The sequence below is a fragment of the Orcinus orca genome, chromosome 8 (genome assembly GCF_937001465.1).
Source record: "Orcinus orca chromosome 8, mOrcOrc1.1, whole genome shotgun sequence".
NCBI lineage: Eukaryota > Metazoa > Chordata > Mammalia > Artiodactyla > Delphinidae > Orcinus > Orcinus orca.
Window position 1 is genome coordinate 65,039,773 of NC_064566.1, and position 26,228 is coordinate 65,066,000.

At 36.6% G+C, this 26,228-nt stretch overlaps 1 protein-coding gene and 1 long non-coding RNA gene across 9 annotated transcripts in view; one reads left to right on the forward strand and one right to left on the reverse strand.

Moving 5' to 3' along the window:
* Positions 1-26,228, reverse strand: part of GRM5 (glutamate metabotropic receptor 5) — a 555,933-nt gene that overhangs the window by 129,464 nt on the left and 400,241 nt on the right. For all 6 annotated transcript variants that reach the window (XM_049713432.1, XM_049713430.1, XM_049713431.1 and 3 more), the window contains one exon: positions 18,848-19,083. In XM_049713432.1, the coding sequence (XP_049569389.1) occupies positions 18,848-19,083 (236 nt within the window). The remainder of the gene's footprint in view (positions 1-18,847; positions 19,084-26,228) is intronic.
* LOC117202151 (uncharacterized) overlaps positions 1-26,228 on the forward strand; it is a 268,363-nt gene that overhangs the window by 125,370 nt on the left and 116,765 nt on the right. For all 3 annotated transcript variants that reach the window (XR_004484344.2, XR_007478771.1, XR_007478772.1), the window contains 2 exons: positions 22,170-22,235; positions 23,316-23,377. This is a non-coding gene — a long non-coding RNA (uncharacterized LOC117202151). The remainder of the gene's footprint in view (positions 1-22,169; positions 22,236-23,315; positions 23,378-26,228) is intronic.

Genomic DNA, 26,228 nt, shown 5'->3' on the forward strand with positions numbered 1-26,228 from the left:
TAGTATACTCTTTACATTTGTTGGGTATAATTTGCTAAAGTTTTGTTTGGAATATTTATATCAATATTTATGAAGTATATTGGTTTGTAGTTTTTTTTTTTCTTGTGATCATCTTGGTCTGATTTGGGTATCAAGGTAACACTGACCTCATTAATTGAATTGGGAAGTATTCTTGCCTCTTTAATTTTCTGGTAGAGCTTATGTAGAATTTGTAGCAGTTCCTCCTTAAATATTTGGTGGCAATTCACCACTGAAACAGTATAGCCTAGATGGTTTTTTTGTGTGTGGTAAAGTTTTTAACTACAAATTTAATTTCTTTACTGTATGTAAGACTATTCTGGCTGTCTTCTGTGAACTCTCATACATAGTTTGTGAATTTCAAGGGATTTCTCTGTTTTATCTAAGTTGACGTTTATTGGGTAAAGGTGTTTTAAAAAATATTTCCTTATTTTCCTTTTCGTATCTGTAGACTCTGTAGTGATGTTACCTCTCTCATCTCTGACATTGGTAATTTGTGTTTTCTCTCTTTTCCTGATCCGTCTATTTTTTCAATTTTATTGATCTTTTCAAAGAACCAAGCTTTAGTTCCATTGATTTGCTCTATTGTATTTCTGTTTTAGATTCCATTGATTTTTCACTCTGATCTATTACTTTCATTCTTCTACTCACTCTGAGTTTAATTTGTTCTTCTTTTCCAAATTTCTTAAGGTGGATCTGTGGTCATTGAGTTGAAGTATTCTTCTTTTCTAATATATCTAGTTAATGCTATACAGTTTCCCCTAAGTATTGTTTTAGCCCAAAGAATTGTAAATTTTTCCAGTCTAACTGCTGGGGACAGACACTGTTCATTGTCCCATGTGGGTGCCAGGAGCACTGTTCTCTCTAATCCTTTGGGGTGGTTCTTTCCCAGGTCTCAAGTATTATCCTCCCATGCATGTAGTGATCAACACTCAGTTGAATACTCAAGAAGGAGCCTCTGCAGATCCCCAGAGTTCTCTTTTCATGCCGCTCTCTCCTCTTTGTTCCTGTGCTCTGCAAACTCTAGCTTCCTTGGTCTCTCTGAACTCACAGTTCCATCTTCTCAGCTCAGAGGGCTCACCTCATTTATTTTCTGTCTCTTAAGAATAACTTTCCTTCACTGCTTGATGTCCAGTGTCTTGAAAACTATTGTTTTATATACTTTGTCTTATTTTGTTGTTGTTATTTCAAGCAGGAGAATAAATCCATTATCTATTATTTCATCTTTGTTGGAAGCAGGCATTTTCTTCCCATACATCATCCTATTTAAGCCTCTCTAGAGTCCTGTGAGTTAGGTGTTGTTTTTAATAATCATCCCCATCTCACACAGGAGAAGACTGAGACTCACGGAGACCTAGTATCAGCTACAGGTTAAGTTTTTTTATATAGATCTTCTGGGTCTAAATCCAGTGCCTCAAGTGACTGATTCAGCAAGCTTCTCAGGTCTCTCTTTGGTTTCTTTTAAATATTTTTAATACATCTTGGGTTTCAGTTCCAGTGTATTAAGAGTTTGGAAGCCTTTGCAGTTTCTAATTCAAGTGGCTTTCTTCTGGGGATTTCTTTGAGTACATTTTTTTGTTGTTGTTTTTGGCTGCATTGGATCTTCGTTGTTGTGCACGGGACTTTTTTCTCTAGTTGCGGAAACCGGAGGCTACTCTTCTTTGCGGTGTGCAGACTTCTCATTGTGGTGGCTTATCTTGTTGTGGAGCGTAGGATCTAGGCATGTGGGTTTCAGTAGTTGTGGCACATGGGCTCAGTAGTTGTGGCTCATGGGCTCTAGAGCGCAGGCTCAGTGGTTGTGGCACATGGGCTTAGTTGCTCCACAGCATGTGGGATATTTCCGGACCAGGGCTCAAACCCGTGTCCCCTGCATTGGCAGGTGGATTCTTTACTACTGTGCCACCAGGGAAGCCCTCTTTGAGTACTTTTTGATGGTGGAGTTTCATCATGGAAAATTACATGCACTAACACTTACTTGGATGGATAATTACCCTCATTTCTTAAATTCTGGAATTGAAACAAGAAATGTTACAGCTTATGTTTCTCAAAGCTTTGATACGTTAGTATCTGAGGCCTTGATCTGGCTCTATGTTCCATTTCCTTAAAGCAAACTCCAAGATAGAGAAATTTTTATTCCCCTGGCAATGAGAAGTATCAAAGTGTAAAAAATCCAAGAATTATATTAAGCCAAAACTGTCATGTCAAATTCTAACTTAATTCTTTGGCCAATAGAAAGACAGGGGCTTCTGTTCAGCAGTTTTCACCATATACACTAATATAATGTGATGAAATTTCTTCTTAAATATATGGTTATTAATATTGTTCTAGTGTAGTCTTTTCCTGAAGTATGTGCTAATCAGCATTACATAAAAAGATGAGTTCATACATAGTAAAACAAACAGAAAAGGAGACACTAGATTAAAGAAAGATACTTAATTTTTTTTTTTACACAAAATTTGTCCTTTTTCAACAGGTTGGTGTACATTATGACAAGAAACCTCTAATTTGGGGGTAGCTGTGACACTCAGTTTATTTTGTTTAGCCCTTGTGAAAGTTTTCCTATAGTCCAGCTACTCTTACCAGACAATTCTATCCTCTCAATGCACTGTTTTGGCTTTTCCAGCCATGTTTTCAATACGGAGAGATGCTGAAGTGTTTTGAGTAATGTCTAAACTACTAAAAAGCATTTTAAAAGCAAACAAGATGGCAGGAAAAAAATTCTGTTAAGGAGGTAACCTGTAACTAACCCACCTTAAGTCCCTCATGAGACATATTTATTAGAGAAAATGTGGACACCTCCATCTGGAAACTTACTGCAACAGAAAGGGAAAAGAAACACTGCCACGCTAGTGGAACCAGACTTTTTTTTTTTTTTTTTTTTTTTGCGGTACACGGGCCTCTCACTGTCGTGGCCTCTCCCGTTGTGGAGCACAGGTTCCGGACGCGCAGGCTCAGCGGCCATGGCTCACGGGCCCAGCCGCTCCGCGGCATGTGGGATCTTCCCGGACCGGGGCAGGAACCCGTGTCCCCTGCATCGGCAGGCGGACTCTCAACCACTGAGCCACCAGGGAAGCCCTGAACCAGGCTTTTTAAATAAAGGAAATTGTTTTAATGTCAAAATATTACAGACACTCCATAAATGTTATTTGTACCTTTAGTATAGAAAGGTATGTGTTGTAGAAAACACATAGTAGAAAGAAATTACTATGATTTCAGTAATTTAAAAATTAATTTATAATTTGTTAACTGCAACAGCTTGTGCATAAAAATAAGGTGCATGCATGTGTAAACACACATATGTTCACACAAGGATACGCAAGACAAAGTTCGGTCTACTGACAGTGCTCAACCACCTAAGAATTCCAGACCCAGTCAACAAATCAACAGTGACCCCTGGGACTTGCAGCCCACAGATTGGGAACCACTGTTCTAGGTTCTATAGCCATTGTAACCCTACCTAGGTCTAAGAGAAATAAAGTTACATTTATTTAGCAATATTTATCAAATGCTTGCCATATACAAGGCATTGTGCTAGGAATTTGGAAAGCAGAGATGAGTAAGACATTTTCTCTTCTCTAGAACTTTATAATTTGATGGAGAAAGAGGAATATAACATGTTTACATGCTGGTGTAACAATGTGAAATTTCTGTTTGTATGTTGCTGTAATACAGTGGAAAAAATTACATTGCTGTAGCTGCTTTATCCCCTATGGGGATGGCATTGTTTTTTTCTCTGGAGTAAATTGGCCTTCTGTGGGGCAAAGTAACTTATTTATTTTGGTGTGTAGAAATATTAAGAAAGGAAGTAAGGATTACAGAGAAAGGAAGGGGTAAGAATCAATCAACATGGTGGCAGAAAGCTGCTGAGGGAGTGGGAGTGTGTGTGGGAGAGTACTGTGGTAGAATGTGGACTGGACTGGAAGAAATGTTAGACTGGATATAGTGGCCTGAGGACTTTTATCTGGATGGGGGTTGGTTAAGGTAAACTCTTATTAAATTAAAACATTAACACAGAAAAGGGTAAAAATCATAACCATACATTAATTTTTCTTAAAACAAATACATCCTGGCTCAAGCAACAGAACACTATTAGAGCCCCAGAAATGCCCTCGGGGCCAAAGTACTTTTATGTTGCTCTGAACCCATTTATCTCATCCTCATTTTGTTGATAGTAGTTTGCCACACACATAGATGCCTGTGTGAGTGGTCACTTGGTGGCATAAAGCTAAAGGAAGTGGAAGATCTATGTTCAGTATCTGGATTGCATGTGACAAAAAGAAGACAAAAGGCACAGGAAGTGCAATGTGAGGGAGACAGACAGAGTTTCTTTGAGGATGGGCAGCTGGAGTTATTAGAAACCAGGAGAATGTGAGCTCAGTGGAATTGACAAATAGCTTGAGGTAGGCTTTTCACAGAGCAAGACTGAGCATGTGCAAAAGCACAGGGTCTTAAGCAGGGCATGCCACTTAAAAATGGAGGAACACAATCAGGAAGTGGCTGGAGCATAGATTCCATGGGTTTAAGAAATGAAAGATGAGATTTGAAAAATGTAAATGATGAATTTGAAGATTTTTGACTGGAGCAAAGGAGTTGGGATTCCTTTCTGTAGACACTGGAGAACCAAAGATCTTTAAGAATGTGAGTAACATGATGAGACCTGTTCTTTAGATGGACAGTTTAGGGACTAGTTTTCAGCATAAAATGGAGCAGGAAGAAGCCGGTGTCAAAAAGAAGATTCAATATGGAGATTATTTTAATACCTGAGGTAAGAGATGATGATCTAAACCACAGCAGTAGTATAAAGGTTTGAATTCAGGCAGCCATGTAAAGGAGGGAACAGATGTGGAAGATGTTCAAACACTAGAATTAACAGTATTTGGTCACCAGTTGGCTGTGAGGATGAGAGAAGGGGACACAAGAGGATCCCTTAGTCCCACATCTTGGGAGACAGGGTGGATGAGTGTATCATTTACTTAAACTGAAGATGCAAAAAAGAAGGAACTCAAAGTTTGGGGCTGTGGTTGGAGCAGTTATAATGAGGTTAGTTTTAGATATAAAAGTTTGAGGTGCCCTCAGGACATGGAGGTGAGAATAATTGTGTTAGTGTCATAAATGACACCTCTAGAAGTTACTGGAGGTGACAGAGAGAAATCATAGAAAAGAGATGGTAAATGGATGTCAGTGGGTGACAGAGTATAACTGTAAAGGAAATGGGTCCTTAAATTGGTTCCAAAATAGAATAGCATACAGTTACTAGAAGATAGTTTTATTTTAATTCTCTGTAGCTTTTATTACTGGGTTATTTAAATGAACAATTAGAATAATTAAATTATATTCTTAATACTTTTATTATTATTCATTAATTTATAATGTAAGTCTAAAATAATTGTGCATTTCAAGTAAAATTTACTGAAATCAGGCTCACTGTTAATACTAGATAAAATCTGTGTTGTAACAGTACCACATAGTTAAAATCTGTGTTGTAACAGTACCACATAGTTAAACTAGTACCACATAGTTAAACAGTACCACATAGTTAACACTTAAGGGATATAGTTATATTTTGATTTAAGTTTTTAAATGCTTAAAAATAAAACAAAAATTAACAAAAGTCTCAACATTTTAGACATTATAAATTGCAGGCTTTATCTATACATCAAAATTGGCATTGCACAGTTGTGGCAATTAAGAATAAAGAGTAAAGGAGGAACTTCTGGTGTTAGAATGGAGAAGAAAGCAAATGAAAATTCTTTTACTGTATAACTTTAAAACGTCAAAGAAATGCAAAAACCAAAAAATTTAAAGGCAGTGAAGATGTGTGGAAGCAACAAAGACAAAATCAACTAACAGAGAGGAAACTTGCAAAAGTGGACAGGTATCACCAGTTGCTTTATCGTCTGAGAGTATCTGCAGATTAGGGACCCAGTCTGATGATCCAGCTTGGTCTAGATGAAGGGACATTAGTTTCCTAGGGCTGCCATAACAAAGTGCCACAAGCTAGGTGGCTGAAAACAACAGAAATTTATTCTCTCCCGGTTCTGGATGCTAAAAGTTCGAAATCAAGTTGTCAGCATGGCCATACTCCACCTGAGACGCTGGGTAGAATCTTCCTTTCCTCTTCTAGCTTCTGGTGGTGGCTGTTAATCGTTGACATTCCTTGGCTTTCTGCTGCATCACTCAGGCTCCTGCTGTGTCTTCCCATGCCATTTTCCCTGTGTGTCTCTCTATCTTTGTGTCCCTTCTCTTCTTTTTATAAAGAAACCTGTCATATTGGATTATGAACCCATCCAACTTCAGTATGTCCTCATTTTAACTAATTACATCTGCAATGACACTATTTCTAAATGAAGTCACATTCTGAGGTTCTGGGAAAGGATATGAATTGGGACTTGGGGAGGGGGAGATGTAATTCCACCTAGTATATGACACTGCTGAAGAAAAGAGAAACCGGAAAAACGTTTGGATATTGAAATGATCTGGTATGTCAGTTTGTAAACTCCAGGAACCCTAAATGTATGATAGGCATTTGACCTCATGCTTCACTTCCTGATTCTGGAATCTTCATGAGAGGCTCATGATTTTGAAGAAGACTGAAATCTCCCACTGTTTCATAATATTTGGCAGAAAAGCACCACTTGAGGAATGCAAACTGCTCAAACTTCGATTAGTCAATTAGTTTTTTTCTCATGCCCAATTTAGAAACAGTATGGTGCAAGAGGCTAGAGGGCAAAACTCAAAAATGTAAAAATCTGATTGAGTCAGTAATCCAGGGCAGGGGATACACTAGCCAAGCCTCTCAATTAAAATTCCATGCCAACTGTCCTGTAAAGATATTCTTAACCAGAGATTGACTGCTTCTACCTTCTGTTGCAACCTACCCCATCTCATTTGCTTTGAATCTCGAAAAGGCAAACCACTGGGGGAAAAAATATAAAATTCAGTCCTTATGGTTACTTTATACTCAATGTCTGGCATAAAAGAAAACATATTTCATATGTATCAAGAAGCATAAAATGTGACTAGTAACTAAGAAAAATAAGTCAATAGAAGTAGACTGATGGGAGATCTTGGGTGTTAGAATTTGAAAAAAATGACCTTAAAATAACTATAATCAATATTTTCAAGCAAATGAAGTGTTGAAAAAATGGATGAGAAGGAGAACTTCAACAGAAAATTGGAAACTATAAAAAGAATTAAATGGGCATTCTAGGATTGTAAAATGCCATATCTGAAATTAAGAACTTTTTATTATGGTTAACAGCAGACTGGACATAGGAGAAGACACAATTAGTGAGATTGAAGAAAGAATAGTAGAAAAAAGTTAAACTGAAGCACAGAGAGAAAGAGAGATATGAAAGAAGGAAAGAAAGAAAAGAAAGAAAAAGAGAGAAAGAAAAGAAAAGAACGAAAGGAAGAAAGTGAGCCTAGAGAAAATATCACATGTGAGACATAGTCAAATGATGTAACACAGGTGTAACTGGGTACTGGAAGGAGCAGAGAGAGAAATGTGGCAGAAGGGCTGTATTGGGAAATAATGTATGGAAATTTTTCTACACAGATCCAAGTCTTTAATCCATGGTTTTAAGAAGCTCTGGAAACCCTATAAAAGAAATATGCAGTGGAAATCACACCTACTTGCATCATAGTCAACAAAAACTTAAAAAAAAAGCTATCTTAAAAGCCTAGAAAAAAAAGACATATTGCCAACAGTGGGACAACATTAAGAATTACGGCTGACTTCTCAATGAAATCATGGATTTCAGGAAAACAAATAGAATGTTGTTTTTAAAGAGAAAAAAAAAACTGAGAAAAATACTAAACAAAAGAAAACCTTCCAGGGACTTCCCTGGTGGTCCAGTGGTTGAGAATCCATCTTGCAATGCAGGGGACGCCGGTTTGATCCCTGGTCAGGGAACTAAGATCCCACATGCCGCAGGGCAACTAAGCCCGCACACCACAACCATGTGCTCTGGAGCCCGCGTGCTCTGGAGCATGTGTGCCACAACTAGAGAGAAGCCCACACACCGCAACGAACGGCCTGCGTGCCGCAACAAAAGATCCCGCGTGCCACAACTAAGACCCGACACAGCCAAAAAATAAATAAATAAATTATAAAGTTCATCACAATAAACTCTACATAACTTAAAAAACAAAACAAAACAAAAGAAAACCTGTCAATATAGAATACTATACTCAGTAAATATATACTTCAAAAACAATATATTTCAAAATGTATAGAAATATCAAATCACTATGTTATGTGCCAGGAACTAACATAGTGTTATAGGTCAGTTATGCTTCAAAACAAACAAACTCATAGAAAAAGATATCATATTTGTGGCTACCAGAGGTGGGAGGAGGGAGGACAGGGGTTAAGATGAACATGGTCAAAAGGTACAAACTTCCAGTTGTAAGATAAATAAGTACTAGGGATGTAATGTACAACATGATAAATATAATTAGCACTGATGTACATTATAAATGAAAGTTGCTGGGAGAGTAAATCCTAAGAGTTCTCATCACAAAGAAAAAAATTTTTTTTCTATTTCTTTAATGTTGTATCTGTGTGACCTGATGGATGTTTGCTAAGCTATTGCAGTAACCATTTCATGATGTATGTTATTCAAATCATTATGTTGTACACCTTAAACTTATGCAGTGCTGTATGTCAATTATATCTCAATAAAACTGAAAAAATAAAGGGAAAATAAAAACATTCTGAGAAAAAAAGCTGATATAATTTGTTGGCAGTAGCCCACATTATAAGAAACACTAAAGGAAATTCTTCAGCTTGAAAGGATCAGAGATGAAAGCAAGGAAGTAGCAGAAGGAATGAAGAACACTAGCATGGGTAAATATAAGACTACTGACCATTCAGAGCAACAATTATAACAAATCAAATCAAAACAAAGTAGTGTATATAATACATATAAAAGCAAATTATATGGCAATAGCAGAAAACAGTGAAAGGGGATAAATAGACTTAAATATTTGTAAGATTCTTGAATATAAACAAGAGCCAACTTAAAGTAGTTTGTATTAACTCTTCCAAAATATAGCAGAGGGAGGAACACTCCCAAACTCATTCTAGGAGGCCACCATCACCTTGATACCAAAACCAGACAAGGATGTCACAAAGAAAGAAAACTACAGGCCAATATCACTGATGAACATAGATGCAGAAATCCTCAACAAAATACTAGCAAACAGAATCCAACAACACATTAAAAAGATTATACACCATGATCACATGGGGTTTATTCCAGGAATGCAAGCATTCTTCAATATATGCAAGACAATCAATGTGATACACCATATTAACAAATAGAAGGAGAAAAACCATATGATCATCTCAATAGATGCAGAGAAAGCTTTCAACAAAATTCAACACCCATTTATGATAAAAACCCTGCAGAAAGTAGGCATAGAGGGAACTTTCCTCAACATAAAAAAGGCCATATATGACAAACCCACAGCCAACATCATCCTCAATGGTGAAAAACTGAAAGCATTTCCACTAAGATCAGGAACAAGACAAGGTTGCCTACTCTCACCACTCTTACTCAACATAGTTTTGGAAGTTTTAGCCACAGCAATCAGAGAAGAAAAGGAAATAAAAGGAATCCAAATTGGAAAAGAAGAAGTAAAGCTGTCACTGTTTGCAGATGACGTGATACTATACATAGAGAATCCTAAAGTTGCTAACAGAAAACTACTAGAGCTAATCAATGAATTTGGTAAAGTAGCAGGATACAAAATTAATGCACAGAAATCTCTGGCATTCCTATACACTAATGATGAAAAATCTGAAATTGAAATCAAGAAAACACTCCCATTTACCATTGCAACAAAAAGAATAAAATATCTAGGAATAAACCTACCTAAGGAGACAAAAGACCTGTATGCAGAAAATTATAAGACACTGATGAAAGAAATTAAAGATGATACAAATAGATGGAGAGATATACCACATTCTTGGATTGGAAGAATCAACATTGTAAAAATGACTCTACTACCCAAAGCAATCTACAGATTCAATGCAATCCCTATCAAACCACCACTGGTATTTTTCACAGAACTAGAACAAAAAATTTCACAATTTGTATGGAAACACAAAAGACCCCGAATAGCCAAAGCAATCTTGAGAACGAAAAATGGAGCTAGAGGAATCAGGCTCCCTGACTTCAGACTATACTACAAAGCTACAGTAATCAAGACAGTATGGTACTGGCACAAAAACAGAAAGATAGATCAATGGAACAGGATAGAAAGCCCAGAGATAAACCCACGCACGTATGGTCACCTTATCCTTGATAAAGAAAGCAGGAATGTACAGTGGAGAATGACAGCCTCTTCAATAAGTGGTGCTGGGAAAACTGGACAGGTACATGTAAAAGTATTAGATTAGATCACTCCCTAACACCATACACAAAAATAAGCTCAAAATGGATTAAAGACCTAAATGTAAGGCCAGAAACTATCCAACTCTTAGAGGAAAACATAGGCAGAACACTCTGTGACATAAATCACAGCAAGATCCTTTTTGACCCACCTCCTAGAGAAATGGAAATAAAAACAGAAATAAACAAATGGGACCTAATGAAACTTAAAAGCTTTTGCACAGCAAAGGAAACCATAAACAGGACGAAAAGACACCCCTCAGAATGGGAGAAAATATTTGCAAATGAAGCAATTGACAAAGGATTAATCTCCAAAATTTATAAGCAGCTCATGCAGCTCAATAACAAAAAACAAACAACCCAATCCAAAACTAGGCAGAAGACCTAAATAGACATTTCTCAAAAGAAGATATACAGACTGCCAACAAAAACATGAAACAATGCTCAAGTTCATTAATCATTAGAGAAATGCAAATCAAAACTACAATGAGATATCATCTCACACCAATCAGAATGGCTATCATCAAAAAATCTACAAACAATAAATGCTGGAGAGGGTGTGGAGAAAAGGGAACCCTCTTGCACTGTTGGTGGGAATGTGAATTGGTACAGCCACTATGGAAAACAGTATGGAGGTTCCTTAAAAAACTACAAATAGAACTACCATATGGCCCAGCTATCCCACTACTGGGCATATACACTGAGAAAAAACCATTAATTCAAAAAGAGTCATGTACCACAATGTTCATTGCAGCTCTATTGACAGTAGCCCGGAGATGGAAACAACCTAAGTGTCCATCATCGGATGAATGGATAAAGAAGATGTGGCACATATATACAATGGAATATTACTCAGCCATAAAAAGAAACGAAATTGAGCTATTTGTAATGAGGTGGATAGACCTATCTGTCATACAGAGTGAATTAAGTCAGAAAGAGAAAGACAAATACCGTATCCTAACACATATATATGGAATTTAAGAAAAAAAGAATGTCATGAAAAACCTAGGGGTAAGACGGGAATAAAGACACAGACCTACTTGGACTTGAGGATATGGGGAAGGGGAAGGGTAAGCTGTGACAAAGTGAGAGAGAGGCATGGACATATATACACTACCAAACGTAAGGTAGATAGCTAGTGGGAAGCAGCCGCATAGCACAGGGAGAGCAGCTCGGTGCTTTGTGACCGCCTGGAGGGGTGGGATGGGGAGGGTGGGAGGGAGGGAGACACAAGTGGGAAGAGTATGGGAACACATGTATATGTGTAAGTGATTCACTTTGTTATAAAGCAGAAACTAACACACCATTGTGAAGCAATTATGCTCCAATAAAGATGTAAAAAAAAAATTTTTTTTAAATAAATCCTTAAAATAATTAAAAAAAAATAAAGCAGTTTGTGTTAAATTAAGGATTCATTTAGGAATTTTTATTGAAAACTCTAAATGAATTATACTGAGATGAAACAAAAATGTTCATAGTGGTGACAGCATAGGATAATAAAAAATATTGATTAATCCAGAAGAAGACAATAGGAAGGAAGAATTAAAAAATTAAAGAATAGGGATTTCCCTGGTGGTCCAGTGGTTAACACTCCATGCCCGCAATGCAGGGGGCCGGGGCCTGGGTTTGATCCCTGTTCAGGGAACTAGATTCCGCATGCTGCCACTAAAGGATGCTGCATGCCTCAGTGACGATTCTGCACGCAGCAGCAAAGATCCTGCATGCTGCAGATAAAGACCTGGTGTAGCCCAATAGATAAATAGATAGATAGGTGGGTAGATATTTTAAAAATAAAGAATTGGACAAATAACAAGTAGCAAAAAAACAAGTAGCAAATGAGAGAAATAGGAAATAGTAATAAGCTACACTCCCAATTGGGTAATTTTCATGATACATATATCTAATAAAAAACTCATATCCATAGTATATGAGGAACTCTTAAAATAGATATTAAAAAGTAATCAAATGTGCACAAGACTGGAACAGACACTTTACAAAAGAGGATGCCCAAATTTCCAATAAACATTTGAAAAGGAACTTAGCTTCATAATGTATGATGGAAAAGCCAATCAAAATCACAATATGATAACCCAACACTGACAGAATGTTTAAAGTAAAAAAGATAATGCCAACTGTTGTTAAGGGTGCACAGCAACTTGAACTCTCATGCATTTCAGTGGAAGTTTGTTAGTTCAGTTAGTTATGAAAACTGCTTGGCAATATCTATGAAAGCTAAATATATGCTTAGCTTATGACCTCACAATTCCATTACCAGGTATATATCTAACAGGAATTAGGATATATGTTTACCAGATGATATGTACAAGAGTGTTCATAAAAGCTTTATTTATAATACTTAAAACTGTGAATAATCCAAATTTCCATCTATAGGAGAACTGATAGATAAATTCTGGTGTATTCATACAAAGGAACACTACACAGCAATAAAGAATAAACTACCGATACACATAATGGGGATGAATCCCACAACACTATTTTGAAGGGAAAGGACCAGACACAACAAGTAAATAATGTAAGATTCCATTTATATGATGTACAGGGTAGGCAAAACTGATGGGCATTGAAAAAATTTATATTAATGGAGCATGATATTGATTGGGATTGGGTAAGAGAGAACTTTCTGTTATTGTTGCTTTGGATGGTAGTTACAGATATATATATATATATATATGTATATATATACATACATATATATATGTAAAAATGTATAAAGCTTAAATTCACTTAAGATTTTTGTGTTTTATGTACATTATATATACATTATTCTACAACATACCACACACACACCACACACATATAAAGGAAGGTGCCTTCCTTAAAAATGTGTGTATGTGGGGTGGAGAAAGCATCCTAAAATGATAATTTGAAAATGTTATTTTTTCTTTTGTTTTTTGGATAAGAAATAACTTTTTCTCATTTTAGAATGTTTCAAAAATATAGAAAGATAAAAAAGAAGAACATTTGTATTTTTATGATTAACAATGGGAGTGAATTTTTTCTTATGTTTATTACTCATTTCTAATTGTTCTATGAAGTACAATATATCCATTGTACATTTATCTGTTTTTTAATATTTATATTTTAAAGTTGGATGAGTTTTTCTTGTAAGAAAATCAATATTTAGACTGTCATATTGGCCTTTTTTTCCCTTTTAACACAAGGACTTTAAATTTTTTATTTAATTAAAACTACCAAATATTCCCATCTCATATGCTCTATCATTTGTTTTCTGAGTAAAACCTTCCTCATCCCCCTACCGTAGCTCCTTTTGTCTCTAGTTTTCTTTTTCACACTTAACTGTTTTACTCATCTGGATGTATGTGTATGTATACGAGTGTGTATGTATTCACATGTATACACGTTGTGACATGAGGCTGCACCAACATTTTTTCTCAGTAGTTAGCCATTTGCACCAACATCTGACTTCATAGGCGTTATGGCTATTTAGTGGAAGTTCTCCAGGCACTGGCATTCTGATGGCTGACGTTCTTAGTTAAGATCATTGTTACATTAGTTTTGTTTTGTTTTTGTTATTGATGTATTCATCAGTACTTTAGTGAGAAATTGGAAGAGGCTATATGAAAGACTGCTGTCCAGGTGTTACAATAAATCATTAGTCTAAAGAAAAATAAACTGTACTTGGAAAATTATACTAAGGTAGTATTAGTGGTTTTGCCATTAACAATGTGCTGTTATTAGTCACATTGGTTTTCCATCCAGATTTTTTTTTAACAAAATTAAAAAAACTTTATTGCAGAATACAAAATAGTTGTATTTAAGACGTGTGTAGATGCATGGCAATACTTCACAAATAACTGATTTTATTTTGTAGGTTGTACCTAAGCACTTGTCTTCCAAGTGTTTTGTTCATAGTATTTTTTTTAACATCTTTATTGGAGTATAATTGCTTTACAATGGTATGTTAGTTTCTGCTTTATAACAAAGTGAATCAGTTATACATATACAAATATCCCCATATCTCTTCCCTCTTGCATCTCCCTCCGTCCCACCCTCCCTATCCCACCCCTCTAGGTGGTCACAAAGCACCGAGCTGATCTCCCTGTGCTATGTGGCTGCTTCCCACTAGCTATCGGTTTTACATTTGGTAGTAGATATATGTCCATGCCACTCTCACTTTGTCCCAGCTTACCCTTCCCCCTCCCTGTGTCCTCAAGTCCATTCTCTAGTAGGTCTGCGTCTTTATTCCCGTCCTGCCCCTAGGTTCTTCATGACCAATTTTTTCCCTTAGATTCCATATATATGTGTTAGCATACGGTATTTGTTTTTCTGACTTACTTCACTCTGTATGACAGACTCTAGGTCTATCCACCTCACTACAAATAACTCAATTTTGTTTCGTTTTATGGCTGAGTAATATTCCATTGTATATATGTGCCACATCTTCTTTAGCCATTCATCTGTCGATGGACACTTAGGTTGCTTCCATGTCCTGGCTATTGTAAACAGAGCTGCAATGAACATTGTGGTACATGACTCTTTTTGAATTAATGGTTTTTCCCAGTGTATATGCCCAGTAGTGGGATTGCTGGGCCATATGGTAGTTCTATTTTTAGTTTTTTAAGGAACCTCCATACTGTTTTCCATAGTGGCTGTATCAATTTACATTCCCACCAACAGTGCAAGGGGGTTCCCTTTTCACCACACTCTCTCCAGCATTTATTGCACAATAATCAAGACAGTATGGTACTGGCACAAAAACAGAAAGATAGATCAATGGAACAGGATAGAATGCCCAGAGATAAACCCACCCACATATGGTCACATTGTTTTTGATAAAGGAGGCAAGAATATACAATGGAGAAAAGACGGCCTCTTCAATAAATGGTGCTGGAAACCTGGACAGCTACACGTAAAAGAATGAAATTAGAACACTCCCTAACACCATACACAAAAATAAACTCAAAATGGATTAAAGACCTAAAGGTAAGGCCAGACACCATCAAACTCTTAGAGGAAAACATAGGCAGAACACTCTATGACATAAATCACAAGCAAGATCCTTTTTGACCCACCTCCTAGAGAAATGGAAATAAAAACAAAAATTAACAAATGGGACCTAATGAAACTTAAAAGCTTTTGCACAGCAAAGGAAACCATAAACAGGACGAAAAGACAACCCTCAGAATGGGAGAAAATATTTGCAAATGAAGAAACTGGAAAAGGATTAATCTCCAAAATTTACAAGTGGCTCATGCAGCTCAATATTTAAAAAACAACCCAATCCAAAAGTGGGCAGAAGACCTAAATAGACATTTCTACAAAGAAGGTATACAGATTGCCAACAAACACATGAAAGAATGCTCAACATCATTAATCATTAGAGAAATGCAAATCAAAACTACAATGAGATATTACCTCACACCAGTTAGAATGGCCATCATCAAGAAATCTATGGATTTTTTTTTTTTTATTGGAGTATAGTTGCTTTACAGTGTTGTGTTAGTTTCTGCTGTACAACAAAGTGAATCACCTATAATCACTTAGCTCTAATCTATTCGGAATTAATTTCTAGGAGTTGGTCTATTTCCAGGATGGCTCTGTTACTTATTCAATATTAAGAGTTTTCGTTTAACTCTCTGGTTACTCCGAGCTTTTCTATACCTCATTCTGTATAAGGCTACTGCTAATTCTGGACTACCAGATTCAGATACCTCTCCTAGCTTTTATACTTTGCCTTTCAAGAAGCTTCTAAGAAAAATAAGCAGTAATTCAGCTATGGGTATTTCCACTCTTTGTGTCAAGCCATTTTATTTACTGAACTATCTATTAGGTTTTAGGTACTGTAGACAATGAATAAGGTGAAGATTTCTTGCCTGCCATCAATGAATTATAAGCTCCAACTTAAACACTCCAACTCAAAAGTGGTTGTCTTATGCACACTGCTTGATGAAAGTACATTATATTTAGGAAAACACTACTCATATTCAGTAGTGTTACAGATAAGAATAAACTACCTGGGGTCTTTTTGAAGATATGGAGTGGGATGCTGAAAGGACATTTGAGTAAATAAGGAAATATGGTCAAAAGTAGAGAGTAGGAATATCAAGGTATCTATTATCTCATTCCATAGTTGTACCCAAATAATTTTAAGATTTATTTATTTATTTTCTTTTTTGTATCTTTGACCTATATGTTAACTATTATAGAATGCAAATTTGATAGTGATTTTTAAAACTATAATATTCTCTCTCTTTAGAATAGCATATTGGTTAAACTTTAGACAAATCTGAGCTCAATTCTAAGTTCTAATGTTTTCCTGAGCAAGTTGTTTTGTCTCTCCAAATCTTAGTTTTGTTATTTTAAAGTAAGGATAATAATATTATTTCCCTCATTGAGAAGAATAACAGAGATATTACATATAACTGTTTATTTTTATGTACAAAATGACATCTGTTGACAGATAAGATTCCAAGGGGGCGGGACTAAAGAATGCTTTCCAGAACTAGAGTAAGGAACAGATCCTGTGCAGAGAAGTCACATCATGGTGCTCATGTGAAAGACAGAGAGCTATAGCAACAAGTTCAAATGGAGAATTTTATAGAACAATTTCCATAGAAATAACGTTTCTATGGAAATCAGTCAAAGAGTCTTTTTCAAGACTATATCTCAATAAGACCTCCAATAGAAAAAAAAAAAGTAAGAGAAACAAAGAATTATTTCAAGGAGAAGACATTTCACACAAAAAGGAGTGAGGAAGGAAGAACATTAGTACAAAAGAGGGTGAAGACCAACTGGAAAAATTCACTTAGTCACACTGGTTAGGGGTTGTCACTAACTCCTTAGTAAAGAGAAACTGGAGAGGAGACTGGACCTACTGCTGACCTTCTAAAACTCCTCCAGTGTAGCTACATAGAGTAATCGCTACACAATCATAGAATCGGTACACAGAGACCACATACTCCCCAAATCTCAAGAGAAGAAAGAAGTTTGTGTCCTTCAGAAACTGGATAGACCTGTGAAAAATATAAAATTGGCTATAAACATTGAAATTGTGAAACACAAGTCACAATCCTGTGTATTCACACACATATTTTCATGAAAGCATAAACAAAGGAAAGGAATGCGCATTTGAAGATTTTGGACAAGAGTCAGCAGCATCTAAAGCAAGAGAGAGGCAAATGAAGTCTCACACCAGGCTTCTATGATTTCTGGATTTCATTGGGCAGTACCACGCCACACTCCAGCATCTCTCTCCTCCACCACTGCCGAATTAGGAACGGACACAAGGTTGCCAAGTTCTCGTTTTACTTGTACTGACATTGAAAGATAATTACAAATCACCACTTACGACCTCATTCATCTTCACAAAAGAATGAACTGATAGAAAAAACATAGTATGGATGTGAACTCAGGGAGGAAATGCATTATAAAAAATTCACTACATTGTTCCTATTTTCCTCGTTTTGGTGAGTCCACTTCTCTGTGGACTGGAATTCGTTCGGGGGCCAGGATTTCAACCTCACTGCCCCAGTGCACTCTTCTGTGCCAGCATCATGATGATAAAGACATTATACCACCAACTAAAACATTTTACTCCTTGGCAAATGCATATGAGGTGCTTGTTACACAATGTGGGATGTCAGTCTCAACAAATCTCTTATTGGTTTTAACAAACCTTAACCTTTACACTTTGACTTACAAATCAGCATTGACCCTCCCTGGTTCTTAGAGTCAAGATACCCTTTGGATGTGCTACAAATAAAACTAACCAAACCCTTTGTTTAAAACCCATATTATGTTGCTTACAACACTGAATCACAAGTTTTGTTTGCTTGACGATCTCCCTAACTAGACACTAAACCCCTCGAGGGCAGGATCTATTTTCCTCTTCTTGATACCCTTACAAGTAAAGCGATGTGTGGCACGTTGTGAATCCTTGTATTTGATGAATAACTGAGTGAATGGCTCTGCTTAGGTTATGTCTCCTGAAACATCATAATTATACATAGCAAATCCTTGCTACTATTTTATAGTATTTTGATGGAAGTAGGAATTGGCTCTGTCCTTCAACATTCACTCATTCATTCTTCAGACACATTACATGCAACCCTTGCTATGTGCCTTACACTGTGCTAACTGCTAATCAAAATGACCAGAATGTAGTTCTTGCCTTCAAGGATGTCAAGAAGAGTGCTTTCTGGAGCTCACATTATCTTTTAAGCACAGTACCAATTTCCTGAATGATATAAATATAAATAAATTGTCTGAAATCTTAATAGAGTGAACATTTACCCTCATATGTTGTTCTTACCACTCTAAGGAGCAATACCCACTTTATGTAAGAGTCCTCCTCTCTAACAGATTACAGCCACTCTCCCCATGACACAGTTTACTTACATTGGAGCCTTAGCCATATCTGCTTTAAATGAAATAATAAATCTGCTTACTATTGCAAGTCTTGTTGTATTTGCTGTTCTCCTGTGCAAACCCTTCCAGCCGGCACTGAAAACGATGCTGCCAAAATTCTTGAAACCAGGGGTTTCGGAGGTTTGTTTCCGGCCGGAGCTTCAGATAATAATCATCAAACCACTTGACATCAGGAGATTGGAGCTTGATTGTGATTCCACCAACAGCTTCTCGCTGATATCCATCTGTCACATCATATCTGTCAGCCCAGCCGTCACTGGGGAAACAAAAAAACCCTCAGCTTAGAACAGATATCTTCTAAGAAAATTATTCTACTTGCTGTCATCTTGAAAACATTAGTCATTAAATGGCACTCAGGCCACACTTTGGTCTTATATTATACTACGTGATTCTTGAGATAGCAACTTTCTAGGATAAAAAGTGCAAAACACAATGGAAACTTTGGGTCTAAGACTGCTGGGAGGTACCTGTCTCACTTACCTTGAACTGCAGAGAATAACCTTATGCTTTTGACAGAATTTTACTGGTTGTAGAATATAGTATATGCATGGAAGCTCTATAATATCACCATTCACACTATTTACTGAATGTTTAATAGCTAGGTCAAGTTAACTTTAAATACAGTCTTTTCCTTTACTTAATAATAATCATTAGAGTTATCATAAAGTAAAAATGAAAAATATTTCTAAAATATACCTTATGTTAATTTAACCATCCTATGACAGGATATTCACTTGTTTCCATGTTTACAAGTGATGATAAAGAGGTTAAAAAAGAAAAACTTTCTGATTATGGTCATTCTATTAAATATTGATTCATCAGAGCCTCAAACTGAAGTCCTTATAGTCCATATTCCTCTTTCCTATCCCATGGTACTTCTCTAACACATTTAAAATACACATATGAAATCATGTTTTACATTAGAGTGATTGAAAGAACTTCTTAGCAATAGGCCATCAAAGATGGTGACAGGGATCATACTCCTCAATATTAATATCATTCTATGCACTGATCACTCAAAGTAATGTAGGAATTTTAAAATAAAAGAGTTTGAAATCAGAGAGTTCCTGAGTATAACAGGATAAGGAAAAATATTCTAAGCTTATTTGGAAAATACATGAGACACAACATTGGAAATAAAAGACAAGAAAAGGTGTTTATATCAAATCTGGACACACCTTAGGGCATTTAGGAAAAAAGTGTCTCTGACTTTCCCCACCCTCTCTGTCATTTGGAATATGCAACTTGTGCTATGCATCTGCTGGGACCCAGTGGTACTATCCTTCCTTTGAAGAGGTGCAAGTGCTCTTTCAGGAGAAGTAAAGAAAGTCAAGGGAAATGTAACAATGGAAAAAAAAAGTAACAACAAAGAGGGAGGAGAAGATACGGAGACAGTTGAAGGGAAGAACAGAATGGAGCCTCCTGAACACAAGGCAGGAAAGGTTTTGGAGATTAGCTGAGTGAAAGGGAGTGGGTACTGGGGAAAGTGTGAGCGAAAGGATTTACATAAACAATCATTGTTTATTTCATTAATATTCAGATATTTCTATTTATTGGAATGTTAATTTCTTTTTTTTAAAATTTCTTTTTATCTTCCTTCCAATGCATTTTTGTCCTTTATACTTTTTTTGGGGGGGGAGGCAGAGAGAATCCTCCAATATTTTGCATAAATCTGTGCCAGGGAAAGTATTATGTAAGGAATTAATTAGAATAAGTAAAAAAATGCATGTACTTTCTTCAGTATGCTCTGACTTAAAAATTGATAATGAGAGTTGTTCCAAAGGTCATATATTATTCATTAAGATATCATAGGGGCTTGAGATATTCCTAAGGCATCCGTGGGTGGAGGAGGAGAATAAAATAAACAAACGAAAAAAATAAAGCATTTCTTCTTCCAAGTCCTCCTTGACAAGAAGAGATTTCATTGAAAATGATCTATGTTGAAATTTCAAAAACTTTTGTGCAAATCAGGAAAAAAAAAAATAACTAATGCAATACGTTTTGTCCCAATGTTGAATGTGGTTACTTCACACATTATCTTCCCTGAAGTTTCTCATTTCAGCTGCACAGATTTTATTTAAAGCTGACAAGTTGAAATGAAGTGGGCTTGTTTGCTTCATTTTCTTGCTCTGTTTTGGAGGGTTTATTATATCACTGATTGGAGAGTGTGGGTCTCATTGGCACTCGAGGAGATGCATGGGCGTGCTGCAAATGGGACCGGAAACCTGTTTGTCAAGCAGAGCCCCGTTCTCCAAGGAAGTGGGAATTTAAATTGCTCCTTTTATTCATGCGAGCTTGCTCTTATGTAACGCTGTGATTATGAATATTACATAAGAAATGTAAGATCATAATGGGTCCAATTTACCCTTCACAATTCATTCACTGAATTTAATGGGGATTGTAAAAAGCCTGTCTTGATAAGCTTTTTTGGAGGTGATATTTCCATTAAAAAAAAAAAATGTCAGGACCGTAGTGTGTTAATTTACTCATCTCTCATCATGTTCTTTAGCTTTTTTTTTCCATGTATAAATCTCTACATTTAATTTAGCAAAAGATGGTGTTTTTTAGTAGTCTATCGGTTAGAGTGGTGATTTTTAAAACAGTTTTGTTCCAGATATTTCCATTCAACAGCAAAATAAAAACCATAAAAGAGTTCGTATATAAACAGAAAATTCCAGTGTCTGTGTGGCAAAAAATGGTTATTCTATTTAAGCTTACAGGGGAATATCTGCTGTGTAAGTCTCAAGAAAGTTCAATCCATATTGGCTAAGTTAGATGGTGCTATATTGACTTTAGCTTATTAAATATTAACATTTTCATAAAAATGTGCTTTTAAGATTTGCATTAAGATGATAGGGTATGTCTAAGTAAGGAATAATAAATTCATAAGTGAAGAGCCAAGAAAACTTGAGCTTACCTTTCCACTACCCAGTGCTTTCCATTGCATTGTTAGAGTGGACTGTCAAGAGTCTGGCACTACTTTCATGCTTTTGGGTGACATATATTTTACCAAATCAGGAAAAAGGGGGAAGGAAGATAAGGAAAGAAACTGAAAATGTACCACATTTCAGTCAAGTTTCTAGATTTAGTGTCTATCTATCCATCCATCCATCCATCCATCCATCCATCCATCCATCCATCCATCCATCCATCCAGTTTCTTCTCATTGATGGGCATTTTACCCCTCTCCTTATAATCCATTTCGTTATTTTCTTTCCAATCCTTTGATTTAGAGTTGTTTCCCATTATTTGCAGAATCTGTATTTGTAAATTCACCTGCTTGCTAAAATTTATTTGCAACCCCCATACTGATACTCATGGCACTTTTATGGTCATTTTCAGATATACAGAGAGTGACGAAAAAGTTGATTCTTCTGATGTGCATATACCCGGCTGAGGCTGGACAAGGTGAACCTCTGCTTTCTTGTTTCAGCTTTGATACTATAAAGAAGTGCCCTTTTCATGGTCTATTAAGTGCCAAGTTTTTGCATTTTTGTGTGTTTTTTTAAATTGGTTTTGCTGTTTAAAATATCCCCAAGTATCGTACTGATACATTATTTAGAATTCCCAAGTGCAAGAAGGCTGTGCTATACCTTACATAGAAAACCAGCTGCCCCTGGTGGTCCAGTGGTTAGGACTCCACGCTCCCAATGCAGGGGGCACAGGTTCGATCCCTGGTCAGGGAACAAGATCTGGTATGCCGCAACTAAGATCCCGCATGTGGGAACGAAGATCCCGCGTACTGCAACTAAGGCCCGGTGCAGCTAAATAAATAAATAAATATATATATATATATTATATATATATATATATAATATATATATATTTTTTTTTTGCGGTACGTGGGCCTCTCACTGTTGTGGCCTCTCCCGTTGCGGAGCACAGGCTCCGGACACGCAGGCTCAGCAGCCATGGCTCACGGGCCCAGCCGCTCCGCGGCATGCGGGATCTTCCCGGACCGGGGCACGAACCCGTGTCCCCTGCATCGGCAGGCGGACTCTCAACCACTGCGCCACCAGGGAAGCCCAATAAATATATTTTTTTAAATATACGTTGATAATACATATACTCTTAAAAAGTAAAAAAAAAAAAAAAAGGCAGCTGCATTTAGGCATGAGTAAAGTCCTGTTTTATATGAATTCAATATTAATTCATCAACAATATTAGATATTAAATATTAAATAAAGTGTCTTTAGACCAGAACACCATAAAGCAAGGTTATGTAATGACTAGTTGATGAAAATGTGACTAGAGGCTCACGACAATTTAAACCTATATTTCCCCTAGGAGTAATGGCCAGTATTCACAAATTCAGTGTTTGGTGCCTGTTTATAGAACATACCTACTGTGAATAACAGTAATTAAGTGGATATATATATATATATCCATTTAATTTTTTATATATATATATATATATATATATATATATATGGGAGAGGAGGAGAGACATGTAAATAAATGACCACATACAAACGAATATCGTTATAGGTGTGAAATGAATGCAGTGAGAGAGAAGATCAGTAAATAATTGACCAACTCTTCGTAGAAAGGTAAGATTTGAATTGAGTTTGGAAAATATGGGTAATGGAGTGATAACTGTATTTTGAAATGTTATTTTTTAGACAACAAGTAGGTATTTGTTTATTAATTAATTATTTATTTTTAGCTGTGTTGGGTCTTCATTTCTGTGCGAGGGCTTTCTCTAGTTGCGGCAAGTGGGGGCCACTCTCCATCACCGTGCGCGGGCCTCTCACTATCGCAGCTTCTCTTGTTGCGGAGCACAGGCTCCAGACGTGCAGGCTCAGTAGTTGTGGTACACGGGCCTAGTTGCTCCGCAGCATGTGGGATCTTCCCAGACCAGGGCTCGAACCCGTGTCCCCTGCGTTGGCAGGCGGGTTCTCAACCACTGCGCCACCAGAGAAGCCCAACAAGTAGGTATTTGTGAATCAGGGAATAGTAGATATTAAGCATTGCAGCTATATGGAGTGCACCGGATAGTGACTAATGAAAAGTATGCTGAGGAAGACCAATTATGAATGGTCTTCTGGGCCATTCCAAACGCTTTGAGTTTTATCATTCAGGTGAAGGGGAGCCAGTGGTGGCTTTTAAAGTGGGAAGTGCTACGAAGAGACGATGAGAACTGGGTAAACTGTGGTAGCAGTGCGAGTGACAGATAAGAAAGGTTGTGGATGAGTGTTAGAGGATCAAGTTAGAAAAGTTGTTACAGTGGTTAAGGGATCGAATGGATGTTTGTATTAAAGGAGTGGGAATGAAGAGCCTGTTTGTAAGGAATTCTCAGAGTCCCTAGGACTAGATACGTGGAGAATAGGGGGTAAAGGAGGATGTTTTTGGTTTATGGGAGACATTAGTGATATTGTAAGTGATATTGTAAGTGACATTGTAGCTCCATGTCCTAGGTTGTAAACTACAGGAAAATAGGTTTGGGGTGAAAAAGGAAGAAAATGAATACAAGTAGGGATCTACAATGATCAGATTTCCCTTTATATGCTCTCTAGCACTTTGTTTCTCCTGGATTTCTGTCTGTTCTCTACATAAAAAATTAATTTGAGTGTTAAAAAAAAATACAAGTGAACAATTTTCTTACGTGGTCCAGTACCATATTAACCCACCCTATTCTATTATGTTTAGGGTTTTGTATACTGAGCAATAGCTGTTGGCACTCAAAAAAAAAAAGACAGAAATAATGAAAATTATAGAGCTCTAAAGATCTGATGCTCTCTATACAATTATATCCTTATAAACATTTTAACTTTAGAATTATTATTTTTATTATTTTTGTATTAACATAGATATTTGAAGCAGACCAGTTGTTATGGTTATAATATGATTACTGTAGGGTTTACAATCAGTAGATTTAATGTCAGAATATATTTCTGGAACGTAGAAGCCCCTAAAGATACATGGTAACGGGCATAAAAAATTCTTGGAAAATTCTGAAGAAAAAGTTTAGTAATTATCAAATGTTAGAATAGAGATGCTCAGTAATTTAAAAATTTGTCTCTGTTATCAAAATCTAAATCTGTACAATGCAGACAATATACTCTTTCCTTCCTGTCCTCGTTTTAAGTTATTGCTATGGAAAACGAAAAAATTTATGTTGCACAGAAAGTTGCATTGGGTGATCCTCTGTAACAGTCTCCATGTTCTTTTCATTCTAATACAGTAAGCATTTTGAATGCATATTCTGTGCAGGCAAACTGCACAGGCATTGTGGTAGGTCCCAGCACATGTCCTCAGCAGTCCATTAGGTATGACCTGCCTGAATGCGCATTGCTGACTTCCAGCCCCCTGGAAGTTTCCTCATTTATTCTCCAGACTGAACATCCTCTTTTCTTTTTATTCAGTCTTCCCCTTAATAGTACAATTCATTAGGTTCCCAGTCACTGAATCATCACTTGTGAAAATCACAATCCTGTCCTGCCTTCCTGAGATTATTCCCCCATCCCCTCAATTAGTATCCTGGGTGTTTCCACACTCTTAGTTCTTACATTTACAGTCCCTTGATTTATTTACATGGAACGCTAATCACATACAGTGGGTACGGGTTTCATTAGCTGAATTCTCAAATGGCAACATGATTACTTAGCATAACTCTGCAGAGTTCTTGGGGAGGCGTCTGCTGGGGGCAAACAACATAAATAAATCATCTCAGTCTGCTTCAAAAGGAGCAATACCAGACCAAAAATGTAGACATCAGAATGACTATTCCTAGCAGTCGTTAAATTTGTGTCAGGAGGTGTGAGTTTATGCATTGGGGAGGTACGGGCGGGGGACGTGGGTATGCCAGGCACATACAATTATTCTTGATCACTGAAATCTTTAGTCCCACTTAGCCTGATGGTATTGGTACTGCTAAGACTATCACACATATGTTGTGTACTGGAGATGCTGCACTTGATTCTCATTCCTCAAATACATGACATTTATTTCTTATTCACTGAACAAGTATTGGGTAACTAATAACTTGATAGTTATGTGGGAGTAGAGTGGTGAACAAGAAGACAAGATTTCTGCTCTCATAGAGGTAACATTTTGATGCTTTTAGTTTTGCATTTGTCATCATATTAAAGTTAAGTACATTTATTTGTTTTCCCTAAATTGTCTGTAAATTTTATGTTTTGGACATCTCATCCTTATGTTTATTATAATGCCTTGAACATACTAAGGACTTAAATGTTTAATATAACTTATTAGAAAATTAGACTTTAAAAGGCAAATTTCAAATCTTAGAGAATTCTTTTCCAATAACTGCATATATTCTTTTTTTAAAATTTATTTTTGGGCTGTGTTGGGTTTGTGTTGCTGCACACAGGTTTTCTCTCATTGCGGCAAGCAGGGGCTACTCTTCTTTGCCATGCGCGGGCTACTCACTGCGGTGGC